At 36.0% G+C, this 17389-nt stretch overlaps 1 protein-coding gene across 6 annotated transcripts in view; it reads right to left on the reverse strand.

The window, feature by feature from the left end:
- PKHD1 (PKHD1 ciliary IPT domain containing fibrocystin/polyductin) overlaps positions 1-17389 on the reverse strand; it is a 484536-nt gene that overhangs the window by 9687 nt on the left and 457460 nt on the right. For all 6 annotated transcript variants that reach the window (XM_518534.6, XM_016955664.3, XM_009451446.4 and 3 more), the window contains 3 exons: positions 15885-15992; positions 9622-9780; positions 4058-4177 (listed from right to left, as the gene is read on the reverse strand). In XM_518534.6, coding sequence (XP_518534.5) covers positions 4058-4177; positions 9622-9780; positions 15885-15992 — 387 coding nt within the window. The remainder of the gene's footprint in view (positions 1-4057; positions 4178-9621; positions 9781-15884; positions 15993-17389) is intronic.

The following is a 17389-nucleotide window of genomic DNA, read 5'->3' on the forward strand; positions in this document are numbered from 1 at the left end:
GCTATCTATATCTACCTAATTGGGGCTATTTCCACTAATGTGCCCATATATTCTTGCAACAGAATCACATTATCTTAAGAATAGTGACATAAATATTATTTCCCTGATAGGGCTACCCATTTCCACTATCATAAAATCTATTTATTTTAGAAAATTGGCTTTGTATCATTAGTCTATATTTTCTGATGAACTTTGGAATCCATCTTATGCTATTCAACATTGCAAAGAATGATTGGAATTGCATTAATCCCATTTATTTGAGAAAAACTGAGGCATTTGCAATAATAGTCAATCTAATTGGAAACATACTATAATTCCCTATGTATTCAAGTCTTCTCTTTATACTATTTAATAAATTATAGTTTATTTTTATATAGGTTCAACATAACACTGGTTAAGACTTTTTTCAAGGCAGTATATCCTTTGGTCTCTATTGTACATTTCTTTTTTTTTTTCTAAATATATACCATTGACCTATACAATTTTTTGGACTGACATTATATTTGAGTGAGTTATTCAAAATATTTATAAATCATGGTAGTTAATGGTTGAATCTTTTAAGTTATTCTTAAAAAAGCATATAATCTGCAAACAACTTCCATCATTGTCCTCTTAATTTGTTGTATTTTTATTTATCTTTTTTTTTTTTTTTTTTTTTTGAGATGGAGTCTCGCTCTGTCACCCAGGCTGGAATGCAGTGGCATGATCTTGGCCCACTGCGCCCTCCACCTCCTGGTTTCAAGCAATTCTCCAGTCTCAGCCTCCCGAGTAGCTGTGACTACAGGCATGTGCCACCACACCCAGCTAATTTTTTCTGTATTTTTAGTAGAGACGGGGTTTCACCACATTGGCTAGGCTGGTATCAAACTCCTGCCCTCAGGTGATCTGCCCACTTCGGCCTCCCAAAGTGCTGGGATTACAGGTGTGAGCTACCATGACTGGCCAATTTGTTTTATATATGCTGTGTTTCTTAGCATTCCAAATATATGTTATAAAATTATGGTAAGAATGACTTATGTGTTTTCCTCATTTGAATATGAATTCCTCTTATATTCCATTGTTAATTATGATATTGGATCTTGATTGAAAATAGAATTGGAACTCTTTATTCTTTTTTAATTTTTTTTAAGAGACTAGGGTTTTATTATGTTGCCCAGGTTGGAGTGCAGTGGATATTTTCATAGCTCACTGCAGCCTCAAACTCTTAGGCTCATGCAATCCTTCCACCTCAGCCTCCTGAATAGTTGGAAATACAGGTGCATACCACCATACCAGGCTCTTCATCTTATTCAGTGGGCACGCTGTTATTCCTGATTATTTTTTAAAGTTGTCTTGTGGGACAACTACTATATTTTATCCATGTTTTAAAATAGAAAATGTTCATTTTTTATTATATGACATGGACACATTATTTATCAATAATTTCCAAACATAGTTTTGCTTTCCTGAGAACTTGAGACAATTTCTAGTTCTCAGCTCCTTTGCTTCCAGATGAAGCTATCTCTGTCCTTTCCTATCCCTGTCATTCTTATGAAGCTAAAGCAGCCAGCAGAAAACTGTTAGGACCCCAAAAAAATGTGCATTCATCATCCTTTTGTATAGTTGGTGAACCTGGATAAAATTTCTATTAATACATTTCTTTTAGAAGAAGGCAGAGGCGGGTCTTTTTTTTCCCCAGCAGTTGTAATAACTACTGGAATCCAAAAGACCCTTGGATGTGAACACATATATAGCACACATAGTGTGCCTGAAATTGTTCTGTGCTCTTTACTGACAGTAATTCACTTATTCTGTATAATAACCATAACTATGGCCAGTATCACTAGGGCCATGTTACTGATGAGGACACTGAAACACACAGAGAAATTAGTTCTCTTACTTGAGGCCACAAAGTCTGTCAACAGGGAGTCAGATTTAAACCCAGTCTGTTGGACTTCTGGGTTCTATGCTCTTAACTGTCACAGTATCCTGATTCTCCAACTGACAATGAGAATTCATTAAATCTTATGAGTAGAAGAGTGACATGAGCAGACATGGATTTAAAAAGAGGGCTTAGATGGCTCTTGATATCAAAAAACCTGGCAACAGTAAAATAGGAGGGATGTATACTTTACTCTCTTCCTCCCCCATCACAACTTTCTAGCACCCTGACCGTACCATGCCATTTTTGGTAAAAGCTGTAATGTGGTAAATTTATAATCTGAATCTAGTAGTCATGCTCAGTTCCAACAGCTCAATAATCCTAAGTGCTATGGTAGTGCTTAGTGAAGGCAAAGTGCTGGAGAGAAAGAGACAGCCAGTCACTTTATCAGCAAATGTTAAAAGTTTAAAAACACAGAGGGAAAAGGGAAACTAAAGTGCCATGGCAATAATAGAATGAAACAAAATTTATGTAAAGCTACCAATAAGTAGGTGTTTCATAGCTGGTAATAATTTCCAAAGAAAAGCAGGAGATGCTTCATTATTTGTCTTCAAAACGATACTCTTCAGATTTGTACAAAGCTTAGAAGATAAGGAAACGAATCTGCTGTGATCCCCAGAGGAGGATTCGGATAACACATTTTTCTATTTTTAACTTGTATGTCCTAATAAAATGGCCTCTTTGATGCTCCCCTCTCTTCAATCTAAACTTTTCCACAGAGCCCTTTCCCTGTCTCATTCCTAATAATTTATTAATAAGCCACCACATAAAAAAGTTCCTTAATAAAACAGTTAGGCACTGTGGACTGCATAATGTAGCTAATTTAAGCGGGCCACTGAAATTCACATAGATGGCCATATGAGATTAAGAGAGAGATTAGTACTGCTCCTGCCACTCTCTGCAGATGGCAGCTGAATACGAAGAGCTATTCAGATGGCAGCGTTCAAACACCTGTCCTGAGTTTACATGCAATAATATGGTCAAGAGGCTTCTAAAAACCAAAATTAGAATAATCTTAGATGGAATCTTGAATTATTCCCATCCCCTTCTCTCTTTCTCTATTTATTTCAATAGCACTCCCAACCACACCCCCATACCCTCTACCACCTTCTGGTGCAGGTCCAGGAACTGGAGTATGGCTAACTAATATGATGGGAAAATTGAAAAAAACAAACAAACCTTTATTTCTTTCATGGAAAAATATACAAACAAGCAAACAAACTGATACACACTCATGCTCATGCGTGCATGCACACACACACACACATGCACATAAACACACACATGAAAGATCTCACTCAGCTACTTAGAGGCAGAATAACATTGGACTGCTATTTTTTGCTTAAACACGCATTCAGAACCACTAAGATTGGTAAGCCTTTTCAAGCAGAAAATATGATAATTGACTCTTTGGAGTACATGTTTTAAAACGTTTCAGGCCCATGGAAATTATATGAATATTTTTCATGTATCATACCCATACTTGGCAAAGTCATCTTGTGCTCTGCCCAGTCTTCCTATTTGCAGCATTCTTAGTAGGACAAGGGCAAAGCATTCATCCCAGGCAAATGCTCATCTTTTCTCTGTTTGGCACTAATTCTAATGGCAATTTAACAATATAACAAGTAATATCTTCTGACATAACACACCATAGAGGCAAATACTACATTTTGCTAAAAGTACAACTAAACAACAAAGCACAGCTTAACAAAGCTGACTCATTTGTCGAGGGTTCTGTACTCAATCTAATTTGCATAGTTGGTATTTGGCGACTGTACTCTTCTTCCCAAATTCAATAATGTTGCCAAATTGGCAGCTTTGCAATAGCTAAAAGAAAGATTATATGCCTATACTCTGGTTTTCCCTTTCCTCTATGTAACGAACTCAAATGTTAAACCAATAATCTTCTACTAAAAACAATATAAATATCAATTCAAATAATTGGTGAATAGCTGAGTGAACCAGCCAGACCTGTGTATTTTTCTGCTGGGGTATAATTTCTTTGAAGGAAAGTAACAAAGACTAAGAAGGGGCTATAAACCAAATTGCTTCAGAGACAGAGCTGAAGGAGAGGGAGGCTCAGACCATCCACAGTGGGTCTCTCCTGTGGGGATCATCTCCACCCTCCAAGCTTACCTTCTCCCACCACAGCGTCTTCTTTTTTGGGCCCTTGTGATTCTCGGCGTTTGAATGAGATGTGGATATGATTATTTTGATTATTAGTCTGGGATTCAGGAATCTCTTCAGGTTTTCTTTCTGTATTAATGGAGAAGAAAAAGGATTTTTTTGTTCAGATAAAAAGAACATTTTTATTTGTCAGTGGGACCATCAGCATTTAGGTGTTTCCCTTGTATGTACCCTTGTCCCAAAATTATCATATACATGCAATAGAAAGCATATAACATATTCAGAGTTCAAGAAATAATGGCATAAAATCCTATATACTGACCACCAACTTTATGGTATAAAACTGTACTGTCTGATACAAATAGCAGACACATGTGGCTACTGATCACTTAAAATGTTACTAGTTAAATTGAGATGTATTGTAAGTATAATGTACACACTCAATTTTGAAAAAAAGTGTAAACTACCTAATGTTTTTATATTCATTACATGTTGGAATAATATTCTTGATATATTATGTTAAATGGCTACTAGAGAATTACATATGTGCCTTGCATATGTGGCTCATGTTATACTTCCGTTGGACAGAACTGATTAGCTAGTGACAGAATATTACTAATACTTTTTTTAACCTTTAATTTTGAAATGAGTATTGATTCACAGGCAGTTGTCAAGAAATATACAGGGAGGATTCAAGCATCTTCACCCAGCCTTCTCCATTGTCAACAACCTGTGTAACTACAGTATGATATCAATACCAAAGAATTGAGACTGGTACAAGCCACCAAACGCAAGATGAGGAGGGCTTTTAATAGAAGATTGTATATCTTCAGTCTATCCCTGGCTGAAGAGATACTTCATCTTCTATTCATTTATTTAATAAATTCATTCATCTAAAATATATTTACACTCCTCATGTCAGGCACTGTTTAAGGCTCTGGGAATACTACGGTGAGTAAAAAAGATCTGATCCCTACCCTCACTGAGCTTTTATTCTAGTTTGGATGGCAGAGGACAAACAAATTTGTAATATGGCAAAGTAATGCCATAACATGGCATGAAAAGGAGATAGTTATGGGTAGGAAATAGACCTTTTTTTTTTCTTTTTCAACTTTTATTTTAGGTTCAGGGGGTACATGTACAGGTTTGTTACAGGTAAATTGCATGTCACTGGGGTTTGGTGTACAAATGATTTCATCACCCAAGTAGTGAACATAGTACCAAATAGGCAGTTTTTCAACCCTTACCCCCTTCCCACCTTCCCCACTCAAGTAGGCCCTAGTCTCTATTGTTCCTCTCTTTGTGTCCATGTGAACCCAATGTTTAGCTCCCACTTATAAGTGACAACATGCAGTATTTGGTTTTCTGTTCCTGCATTAATTCACTTAGTTTAGTGGCCTCCAGCCACATCAATGTTGCTGCAAAGGATGCGATTTCATTCTTTTTATGGCTGCATTCTATTCCATGGTATATACGTATCACATTTTCTTTATCCAGTACACTGTTGATGGGCATCTAGGTTGATTCCATGTCTTTGCTATTGTGAATAGTGCTGCAATAAACATTCAAATGCATGTGTCCTTTTGGTAGACTGATTTATATTCTTTTGGGTATATACCCAGTAATGGGATTACTAAGTTGAAAACTTCTGTTTTAAGTTCTTTGAGAAATCTCCAAACTGTTTTGCATAGTGGCTGAACTAATTTACATTCCCACCAACAGTGTATCAGCATTTCCTTTTCTCCACAACCTCGCCGACATCTGTTACTGTTTTAACTTTTTAATAATTGCCATTCTGACTGGTGTGAGATGGTATCTTATTATATATTAGACTTCAAACTATACTACAAAGGTACAGTAACCAAAACAGAATGGTACTGGCAAAATAATAGACACATAGACCAATGGAACAGGTGAGAGAACTCAACAATGAAGCTGCACACATACAACCATCTCATCTTCAACAAAGCCAACAATAACAAGCAATTGTGAAAGGACTCCTTTTCAATAAATGGTGCTGGGATAGCTGGCTAGCCATATGCAGAAGAATGAAACTTGACCTTTTCCTTTCACTATATGCAAAATTCCACTTAAGATAGATTAAAGATTTAAATGTAAGACCCAAAACTGTAAAAACCGTAGAAAAAAACCTAAGAAATACCATTCTGGACATAGGCCTTGGCAAAGTTTTCATGTGAAGTCTCCAAAAGCAAATGCAACAAAAACATAAATAAAAAAAGCGGGTCCCAATTAAACTAAAGAGCTTCTTCACAGCAAAAGAAACTATCAACAGAGTAAACAAACAACCTACAGAGTGAGAGAAAACATTCACAAACTATGCATCTGACAAAGGCCTAATACCAGAATCTATAAGAACTTAAATCAAAAATCAAAAAAGCAAACAATCCCATTTTAAAAAAATGGGCAAAGGACGTGAACAGACACTTCTCAAAAGAAGACATACATGTGGCCAAAAGTATATGAAAAAAATGCTCATCATCACTAATCATTAGAGAAATGCTAGTAAAAACCACAAGGTATACATTTTTTGGATAGGCATGATCAAGAAGGATATACCCTGAAATAAAATCACAGTAAAACAAAACAAAACAAAAAACCAACAAGAAGAGAAAAAACAAAAGCCAATTTTACTTAAGAATATCTTTCATAAAGCAGTAAAGAAAATTAAATTTTATTTAAAATTCATATGTGATTTTCCCAAGAAAAAGCAATTTTGCAATTGAATTTTGAGCTGAACTAGCTATTTTTTCATGGAACACCATTTTTACTTGAAAGAGCTTGAAATAATGATTGAGAAATTATGGTTATTCATACTTGTATATTTGGCAGATTTTATTTTTTCTCAAATGAATGAAGTGAGCTTGTAAAACAGAAACAACTTACAGTGTTTGTTCCCAGTGATAAAATTCAAGCTTTCATGGGAAACTTGGAATTTGGGAAAACTTGTATCAACTACATGAGCTTCACAGGTTTCTAATTCTTAATGATTTATGTTATTAACAAATGTGATCTTTTTGAATAGTAGAATGAAATATGTCAACGTTGAGAAGATCTTCACGACTCCGTGAAACAATATTTTCAAAATGACCAAAGCATAATGCATGGTTAAAAGCTCCATTCAAAGTATATGATGAGACTGGTGGATTTTCATGTAACAAAGTACAAAAAGGCCATTGAGATGGGACTTTAAGTAACTACTTCTTGTCAAGTCTGGGTGCAGTAAGAAAGAAGAATGTCCACTATTATCTGTAAAGGCTATTAAAATGCTCATCCCTTTTCTACAATGTATCTGACTGAGCCTGGTTTGCTTCATATACTTCAGCAAAAACAATACATTGCAATAGGTCGAATGCAGAAGCTGCCAAGAGATTCCAGCTGCCTATTAAGGAAGATATTAAAGAGGTTTGTAAGAATGCCACACTCTTTTCACTATATATTTTTTGAAAATACAATTTTTTAATTTAAAATGTTATGTTTACATGCAATGCATGTATTATTTTAAAATAAGTTAATGAATAAATTTAAAATTTTCTGTTTAAACTTCTAATTTGGAAATATTAATGGATATAGAACCCACATAGACAAAAGTTGTTTAGATTCTCAACAATTATTGAAAGCATAACAAGGTCCTTAGACCCAAATTGAAAATGACAGACACAGAGAGCACATAGCTTAACCAGAGAATCTTTTTTCATGAGTAAGTTGTGGAACAATATATTTTTCTGATTCTGAAGAAATGAAAGTTAATTTTAGAAACTTAATAAATATAAAATACAGAAGGTATAAGGAAGAAAATACAAATCACTTATACAGATCTGACTACTGTAAAACTTTCATAAAGTTCCTTGCAATTTCTTTACATCTTTTTTGTTTGTTTAACATAGTTAGGAGTCTGTGCCCAGTCAAGAAAATATGGGGATATCATACAAGGTAATGTGTCCACAGATATTGAAAGGTTGAAAGAGCAAAAGGAAGACACTGAAGTAATAGATATATTTGTAAACGCAGGAAGAAGTCACATCTAGAGCTGGGGGATCAAAAGTGGAGTTAGCAGAGCTTAGGAGTTAGAAAAAGCCTTCTCTAGAGCTTAGGATTAAAAGTGAGGTTAGACCTTAGGGAGAGACCCCTGCATGGCTACTAGGTTTAGATACAAAATGGAAGATGAGAATCAAATCACCTACTTCACGGGATTACATGAGATAAAAATTTATGAAAATTCTACTTACAAGCAGACAGCACTACATACACTGAATGTAGATAGAACTTTAAGAAGGAAAAACAAAAAACTGCAAATCACAGCAACATAAGGCAGAACGAGGCCAAGATCCCCTTCTTCTTCAGAAAGACAAGCAGCTGCCTTGTAGTTAGTCCAGTCCTGATCAACAGGATGAAGAGAGAAACAGGGATACCAGGCTGTAGCTCAGTTCAAATACAGAAAATGTATACAGTGGAGCCTCCTTTCCCAAGCATCTCTCAGAGCTTCAGGCCCAGTGAATGTTGTAGTAGTGGGACTATGCTACTTCCTCTCACCTTTATTTTGACTTTTTCTCTTTGCCTCTCTTTATTTCTCCTCTTTTAAACTTCACTCTTGCTTTTACTTTGGTTTTGTAGGGCCTCCTAGTAAGACAAGTATTTCTTTCACTCATTGGCTGGTCTAGGGTTGGGGGAATGGGTGGAATAAGGAATTTGCCAATGCCTGATCTGCTCACCTATCTCCTCCACTCTAGAAAGAAGCTTCATTTACAAAGCCTCTTTCCCTCAGTGACTACAAGTCTCCAGCTTTAAAAAATTAAAAAATAGCATCCACTTCTGGGAAATATTTAGGAACCTACTTAATTCCTATGCTAAAAAACAAACAAACAAACAAACAAACTAAGCCCTCTCCCCTTTTAAAGGAGGAGAGGATGACATTTCCCTGGATTCTTTTTTTTTTTTTTTTTTTTGGTGACAGAATTTCACTCCTGTCACCCAGGCTGGAGTGCAATGGCGCAATCTCGGCTCACTGCAACCTCCACCACCTCCTAAGTTCAAGCAATTCTCCTGCCTCAGCCTCCCGAGTAGCTGGGATTACAGGCATCTGCCACCATGCCCAAATAATTTTTGTATTTTTAGTAGAGACAGGGTTTCACCATGTTGGCCAGGCTGGTCTCGAAATCCTAACCTCAGGTGATCCACCCACCTCTGCCTCCCAAAGTGCTGGTTTCCCCTGATTCTTTAACTCACTTTTTGAAGTGAGTTACAATATTTTTCACCCACCTCATTGGGTTGTTGTGCAGATTAAATAAATTCCTTTATCTGAAGTGCTCAGAATGTGTTCCATAGTGAGTATTTAGTAAACATGAGTTTTTATTATTATTGCTATTATTACTTAAGATTAGGCAATCCTTGTCTCTAATGTATTAATTGAACAATTTGGCTTTGTGTAATTTTATATTTTAGAGAAGCTCACAAAAATTTGTCTTTGGGGAAAGAAAAAGAATCATTAATATGTTATGTATGATGACTTTTTTTTCAGAAATTTTCATTCCAAAATAAAAAAAAAAACTACATACTTCTGCTTTTGCTTCTTTTAAGCCAACAGCACACCAGACAGCTCAGAGCCAGCCATGAGGCCACAGAGGACAGGGAAGCAGCCAGGATGATGGTCGACTTCTCCTTCCTAGTCACAGGCAAGACAGCAAATGGCTTGGATCGAGCTGTAAAATTGACTCCTATGGCGGGGAAAAGAAGACGTTTCAATGATATGTTAATAAGATGCTAATATAATTAAAATATGGTAAAAATAAATACATTCATAATAGTATCTGGGATATAGTAGGTGTTCAATATATATTCATTAAATTTAATAAATACATAAATTATAAATCCAAGATTTATATTTCTAGAGAATCACAAGATTCCAACAATAACACATAATAGTTATTTCCAATTCTGTCAATTATTGACTGAGAATTCTTCCAATTCTCTCTTTTAATTTTCAGACTAACCTTCCATACCAATGCAAAATTTCAGCTTCTTTCACTAATGAGAATAAAAATATTCTCAGCTCCAGAATGTGTGAAATTACTTGCTCTGATGTATGTATCTACTCAATACGTGCCATATAACACATCAGAACAGGGTCATAGGGACTCCTGCTGCAGCACTATATTGTCTTAGAGAGTTATGTTATCTGGAAAACTAGAACTAGAACAATGGCAGATAGAACTGCTGGCCATGAATGATGGGGCAAGATAGCATCCTCCTGTTGAGAGAGTTCAACTCTGTAAGAATTCATCTGAAACTCCTCCCATTTATGGAGACAGAAAAATTTCTCACCCCATTATTATTTATGAAATGAGTCATAAAATAATCTAAAAAAGAAAGTTACCTATCTGCATAAAAACACATACATAAATGTTTTTAGCAGCTCTGTACATTGCAAAACCCAGGAACAACGCAAATGTCCTTGAGCAGGGGAATGGATAAACAAACTACAGTTTATCTAGACAATGGAAAACTACTCAGCCAAAAAAGAAAGAAAGGAAAGAAAAAGGGAAAGAAACAAACACACAATTGATAACCTGTAACAACTAGAATGAGCATAAAAGGCATTATGCTGAGTAAGGGAAGCCCATCTCTGAATGGTACACACTTGTAGGATTCCATTTATATAACACTGTAGAAAAGACAAAACTATAGAGTTAAAGAACAGATCAGTGGTTGCCAAGGATGAATGGTGGAGAAAGGCTACATGTATGTGAGAACAGATTTTTGGGGTGATGAAATGGTCCTTATCCTGACTGTGGGGATGGTTACATGGAGCTATACATGTATTTGAAGTAATAAAACCACATACAAAAATGTCAATTTTAAAGTACATTCATTTTAAAAATAAATTGTTTAAAAACTTGCCTTTAATTTTGGGGGTGATGAATATATTCATTATTCTAATAATGAGGATGCTTTCATGGGAGTAGGCATTCATCAAAATGTATCAAATGGTATGCTTTAAATATGTTTATCATGTGTCAATCATATCTCAATGCAAACAGGTTTATTTAAAAAAAAAAAACTTGTTTATGAACAGTTCAGCCAGCATTTTTAAAGCAGCTCATTCAAAACAAACAAGCAAACTTCAAACTTCTGCTTTCATCTACATAACTCAGGCAAAAAGAGTTTTTATTTTATGTACTCAAGGAAACACCATGTTTTTCTTTGCTGTGCTTTCACTGGGCTGAACCTGACAATTTTACTGGAAGTCGCAGTCAGATCTTCAATCTCTTGACTTCTGGCTGACTTGGTCCCAAAGCTACTACAACAAAATCTCCTCTGTATACATCATGTATCTGAGCCATATTTGGCTTGTTTGTTATCAAGTAATTGCTTTTTATGGGCATCTGAATAAGCTCAATCAGGCCCAGAGATGGGGGAATAGATTTTACTCGGGATTTACAGAAGTAAAAACTAAATTCTTTATACTTTTATCCATTTGTCAATGATTGCTCAGTAATTGTTTACTGGGTCAAGTTGATAAGTTACCAGTTCCCATTCTTAAGATATTTACAAGCTAGTAAATGAAATAAGATACACATAACAAACATTTGTTAAACAAATTAGGATGTGACACATGCCACTAGAATAATGCAAATCAATTGCTTTGGATGTTTATTTTCCATTGATATGATTAGGGAAAGCATCCTGGAGGAGGAAGTATCTGAGGGGACTCTGAAGGCTGTGCAAATACATAAACAAAGACAGAGAGGAGAAAATAGCTATTGATACTTAGGAGACTTACGCAGGAAAATACTGGAACTTAATGCTAGAAGAATTTGAGACAAATCTGGATGGGCATTAAATATCAGGCAAAAGGCCCTTGAGAACATTCTGAAGGCATGAAGTATCAAAGAAGAAAAGATTCTTTTCTATTTTTATTTTGTTAATAGAGACAGGGTCTAGCTCTATCACCCAAATTTGAGTACAATGAGTGGCACAATTATAGCTCACTGTAGCCCTGAACACCTGGGCTCATATGATCCTCCTGCTTCAGCCTGCCAGGTGGTTGGGACTACAACCATGTGCCACCATACCTGGCTAATTTTTTGTTAATGTATTGTAGAGATGGGGTATTGCTATGTTTTCCAGGCTAGTCTTCAACTCCTGGTCTCAAGCGATCCTTCAGCCTCAGCCTCCCAGAGTGTGCCAGAATTACAGCCATGAGCCACCCCGCCCAGCCTAGGGGGAGATTCTAAACTGAGAAGTGACATGAGCCACATAAAATATAGTCAGTCCGTTTTTGTATAGAACACAAAAATGACAGAGAAGCTAAAGTCAGGGTGACCAGGCGAAATTATCTAAATCCAAGGGTGGAGACCACTGGCTCTCAATTATCTTAGCAGCAGAACATTTTTTAAAACTGCAATCTTAAAAATAATCTCAATATATTCACTTATTCATAAACAAATATTTATTTGTAGCTATGATGCACCAGGCTTTTCTACACCCTTGGGATATAATGTCAAACTAAGCAGAATCTCTGTCCCTTTGGAACTTTGGTCTCAATGGAGGACAGTAGACAAACAAATAAATACGTAGATACTATAAAGCCAGGGAGTGATAAGTGCATAAAGAAAACTAAAGTGAGTTTATAAGACACAGTGGCTGGAGGTGTGGGGAGGATTGGGGATGGTATAGACTGAGTGATCCAAAAGAGGCCTCCTTGAGGAGGAGATATTTGAGAAGAAATCTGAATGAGCTGAGTGAGCCACGTGACTTTCTGGAGGGAGAATATTCCAACCAAGGAATTGGCAACCACAGGTAGAGTTTCTCTGGCTAACTGTATTTGTGGTGAAGGGTGGGGAGGTGCGGATTTGTGGGTGATACCTGGTTACATTAATCTCTTCTCAGCAGCAGCCCCTGAGGGCCTCCTGAGAACCCCACGGCACCAAGAAATGGTCATAAAAGCCACAGCCTACACCATGGTAATGATAGTGAATGTGGAAAGGCTAGCTACGAAGTCAGTACTACAAACTTACAGAAACCCTTATCTCTTGACAGTGTCTCAGGAAGTTGAGAAGTGATAAATGAGCTGGATTTGATAATATGTCAGACCTAAGAGGATTCCATAAATACTTGGGCAGATCTATTTTCTGTATTTCTAAAATAGGAATAATAATTTGTTTTTCTCTCTAAGATATTGGAGAGATGAGGGAAAATAGTGGAAATGATTGCAAATTCTCTGCTTGATTCATGAATGAATGAAACAACAGACCAGGCACGGGGACTCATGCCTATAATGCCAGCATGAGCCCAGGCATTTAAGACCAGCCTGGGCAGCATAGTAAGATCCCATCTCTACCAAAAAATAAAATAAAATAAACCAACTGGGTGTGGTGGCACACACGTCTGTAGTCCCAGCTACTTTGGAGGCTGAGGTAGGAGGATTGCTTGAGCCTGGGAGGTTGAGACTGCAATAAGCCATGATTGAGCCACTGCACTCCAGCCTAGGTGTTGGGTGACAGATTGAGACCCTCTCTAAAAATAACAACAACAACAACAAACACACACACACACACAAAACAACAAAAGAAACAACAATAACATAAAACAATGCTTATCAGACCTATTATTTTGAAGCCTATTAGAAATAAGAAATTTCATTGTTTGGCGAAAATGTGTGAATATACGCTGCTTTCCCAAACATTCTAGCACTTCAAATTGATATACTTGGAAACAAGGAGTTACTCTCTGGACGTGTACCGTTACTCAGTGTGATGTCAACAAGGGGTCACAGAAGTGCAGATATTTAATATTTTTCCTTTCTTTTTATCCTCCATCTATTCTCTCCAAATTTAAACTTTTATAAATCTCATTCTGAAAGAGTCTCACCTAATAGACTTGATCTTGAAAATTATGAGGAATAATTTAGTGAAAAACACTAAGGGAAAACTTTCCAAATGATTCTTCAGTTAGTTCTTTTTACAGGCTGTAAGTAGAAACTACAATAAAGCAGTAGTCTACTAAGTGTGAACACCAAGACCAGTTCAAAATCACAGGAGTTACCAAGAAGTTTCTGTCTACAATACATTTCGCATTTGGTTTTACAAACTATTCCTTAAAATAAACTTGATAACATATTTGGTTAGTCTTAATTAATTACTGAGGTAATTAAAGGACAAAGGCCTTTTAAATGTCAGACAAATCTGGAACAAAATATGCATTCCTGCCTGTCTTACCCTTTAAGACATATCCATTCAAAAACTCAAGCTTACAGCACAATCCCTGGGAATTGGGAATCCCACGGTCAAGGACACTACACGTTTGTTATGAACCTGTACTTATGTTAGGACACTTTGACACATAAAGTGTGTGTAAATTGCTCTTTTAACAAGCATTTAAGCAATCATCCTCTGAAGTATAAATGTGACTCTCATGAAAACATAATGAGCACTTGTCAACAGGTTATTTATCTCATTAATGAAGAAACCAGGAAGAACACGAAACTGGTTTAAATAGCATTTAAGAGATAATGATCATATAGCCAGGGAGGAATAATACTATCTGATCTCAGAAGATAGTCTTTTTGCTAAAAAAAAAAAAAAAAAAAAAAAAGTCCAGGCTGGGCGTGGTGACTGATGCCTGTAATCCCAGCACTTAGGGAGGCTGAGGCAGGTGAATCACGAGGTCAGAAATTCAAGACCAGCCTGGCCAACATGGTGAAACCTCATTTCTACTAAAAATACAAAAATTAGCCAGGCTTGGTGGCGCATGCCTGTAATCCCAGTGACTCAGGAGGCTGAGGCAGAAGAATTGCTTGAACCTGGGAGGTGGAGGTTGCAGTGAGCCGAGATTGTGCCACTGCACTCCAGCCCAGGTGACAGAGTGAGATTCCATCTCAAAAAAACAAAAAAAAATCCAAAACTTGGAATTAAAGGAAAAATGATTATGATTACAGATCTTACCAGTGTCATACTGGAACATTTTCAAAAGGCCCGCTGAAAGTTTATTAAGTTCTCTCAAACATATATTTGTTTCACTTATATTTATTATTTATTTATTAGGACCCAGACATGTTTATTTGTAGAAGATTGACATGCTGAAACAATTTTTATACAGTTAAGGATGCAAATGATATCTGTAAACACTGGACTATCAAAATTTTGCTTTTATTGCCCTGTATCCATTGCAAACTTATTTCAACATTTCTTCTCTGGCTATACGATCACTATCTCCCAAATGCTCTTTTAATTAGTTTTCTTATCTTCTGATTTCCTCATTAGTGAGTTAAATAACATGTTGACAAATGATCATTATATATTTTCATGAGAGTCACATTTAATATGCCAGAGGGTGTTTTTTTTACATGTTTTGTCAAAAAGAACTGGATCAGATATGCAATTTACATACCCCTTATTCTGAAGTGCCAGGATGTTGATGGGTATTGTCCCCATTTGTCAGGGGGTTGGGGAGGACAGGACCCAAAGTTAAAATTTCAACATCCTATGACTCTCTTATAAGTTAACATTCTCCTATTAATATCTAACCAAATGTCAGGTAAGTAAATTAAAGAAAAAAACAAGTAGAACACTGAAAGTAAACGTCAATGTTGAGAAGGAAATGTACATTTGGTTTCTTGCTCACCAGGAGTAACCTGAGGTTTCCATTTCTACATGTGCTCTTTCTTCTCAAGCTTAATGATACAGTCAAGTGAATTTATTTTCTAAACTATGATGACTTCTTATTCATGATAGTAGCTATTCCCATTATAAGGGAGAAAGGATTATCTTCTCAAAAAAAAAAAAAACACACAGAATAAAAGCACACTGTATAAAATTACCTGGAGGAGAAGTGACAGTAAAAATAAAGTGCCAGTTTGACCCAGAGATCAAGACTGCCAAGTTGTAGAAGCTAACATAACCATCTTGAGTTTCTGCCTGGGTGCACCCTACAAAAAAGTACAAAACAAAAATTAGCTGTTTATTATCTAATCTCGAACAATGTCTTCATGTCTTCTGTGAAGGCAGACATTTGGACAATAAAGGACAATTTTTTAAACTCAAAGAGGTTACCTAATCCATCAGGTTCTTCTTAGTCAAGACTTAGAACCAAATGATCCAAGACAGAATAATAACAGTTAACATATATTGAAAGCTCCACTATGCCAGACACTGTTCTATATATACACGATTGCCTACAAACTACACAACAACCCTATAAAATACGCTATTATCTATATTCTAGCAATTATGAAATAGGCTCATGAAAGATTAAATTATGTGGTACTGGGGTTACAGCCCAAATCTGCCTGATTTCAGTCTGCATTCTTAACCACTACAATATATTGGCTATATTATTATTAAATGTATAATATATAAAGAAAGAAATTCTATTATCTTTCTAGGTGGTCAGTTTCTACAGTCTGTCTTTCTTCTATCCAATTTATCTATAGTTTATGCGGTACCAGAATTAGGCCAAGAGATCAGGACCATGGCAATCTACCAAATAATGACTGATAGAGCTACACTGATTTAGCAACTTGAATTGCCTGAGCCTTGGCTTCCTTAACTAAAATGAAAAAAAAAAAAAAAACAAAAAACCTAGCATCTTCTAACAGTAGATCATCCATTTATAACGTGAAAAAAGGCAGCTTAACTCAGTATCACATTCACAATACCATTAATCGTCTTTTGACTCCACCATCCCTAAATTATTTTCCTAATTAACAGCTGCTAGACTTTACTCTGGAAATGTCAATATGATTGGCATGGTGGACAAAGGGTTATGAAAGTGGTCTGAAAGTTTATAGGTTGGTTTGAGATCTCTAAGGCTGAAATGTGTCATAAAGATACAATATGCTTAGTGTTACATTTTTCAATTCAATTGCTTAATCTTTTTGTGAAAACACTGTCTTTCTTCATCAATTTTGCAGAGCTAACTAAAACTTCTTTTTTGAGAAAGATCTTTTGCTTCATCTCTTCTGAGTTCTAAAATAAATAAAATGCCCAGTAAAATGAAAATAAATAAGCCAAGACTCAAATAAATGATAGGCGCCCAAGATAAATGCAGTTTATACTCTTTAAAACCTATATGCATCAAAATTATGGTCAATAAACTCTTGCAAACAATGAACTGCAGAGTACAGATGTTCAACATGAAATCATTTGCTGCAGTTTTTCCTTTGACAAACGTCTTTATTGTTCCCATCTTTGGAAGAATACAAAGCAGCATTTAATCGAAATGTGTCCGTAGAGCACAGTGAGTTGGCCTCGTAGAACAGCCGCCAAATTGCCTAATGGAAAGTGCTTTAGTTCTAAATGGGTTTGCTTTTGCGTTAAATACCAG

This window comes from Pan troglodytes, chromosome 5 (genome assembly GCF_028858775.2).
Source record: "Pan troglodytes isolate AG18354 chromosome 5, NHGRI_mPanTro3-v2.0_pri, whole genome shotgun sequence".
Lineage (NCBI taxonomy): Eukaryota > Metazoa > Chordata > Mammalia > Primates > Hominidae > Pan > Pan troglodytes.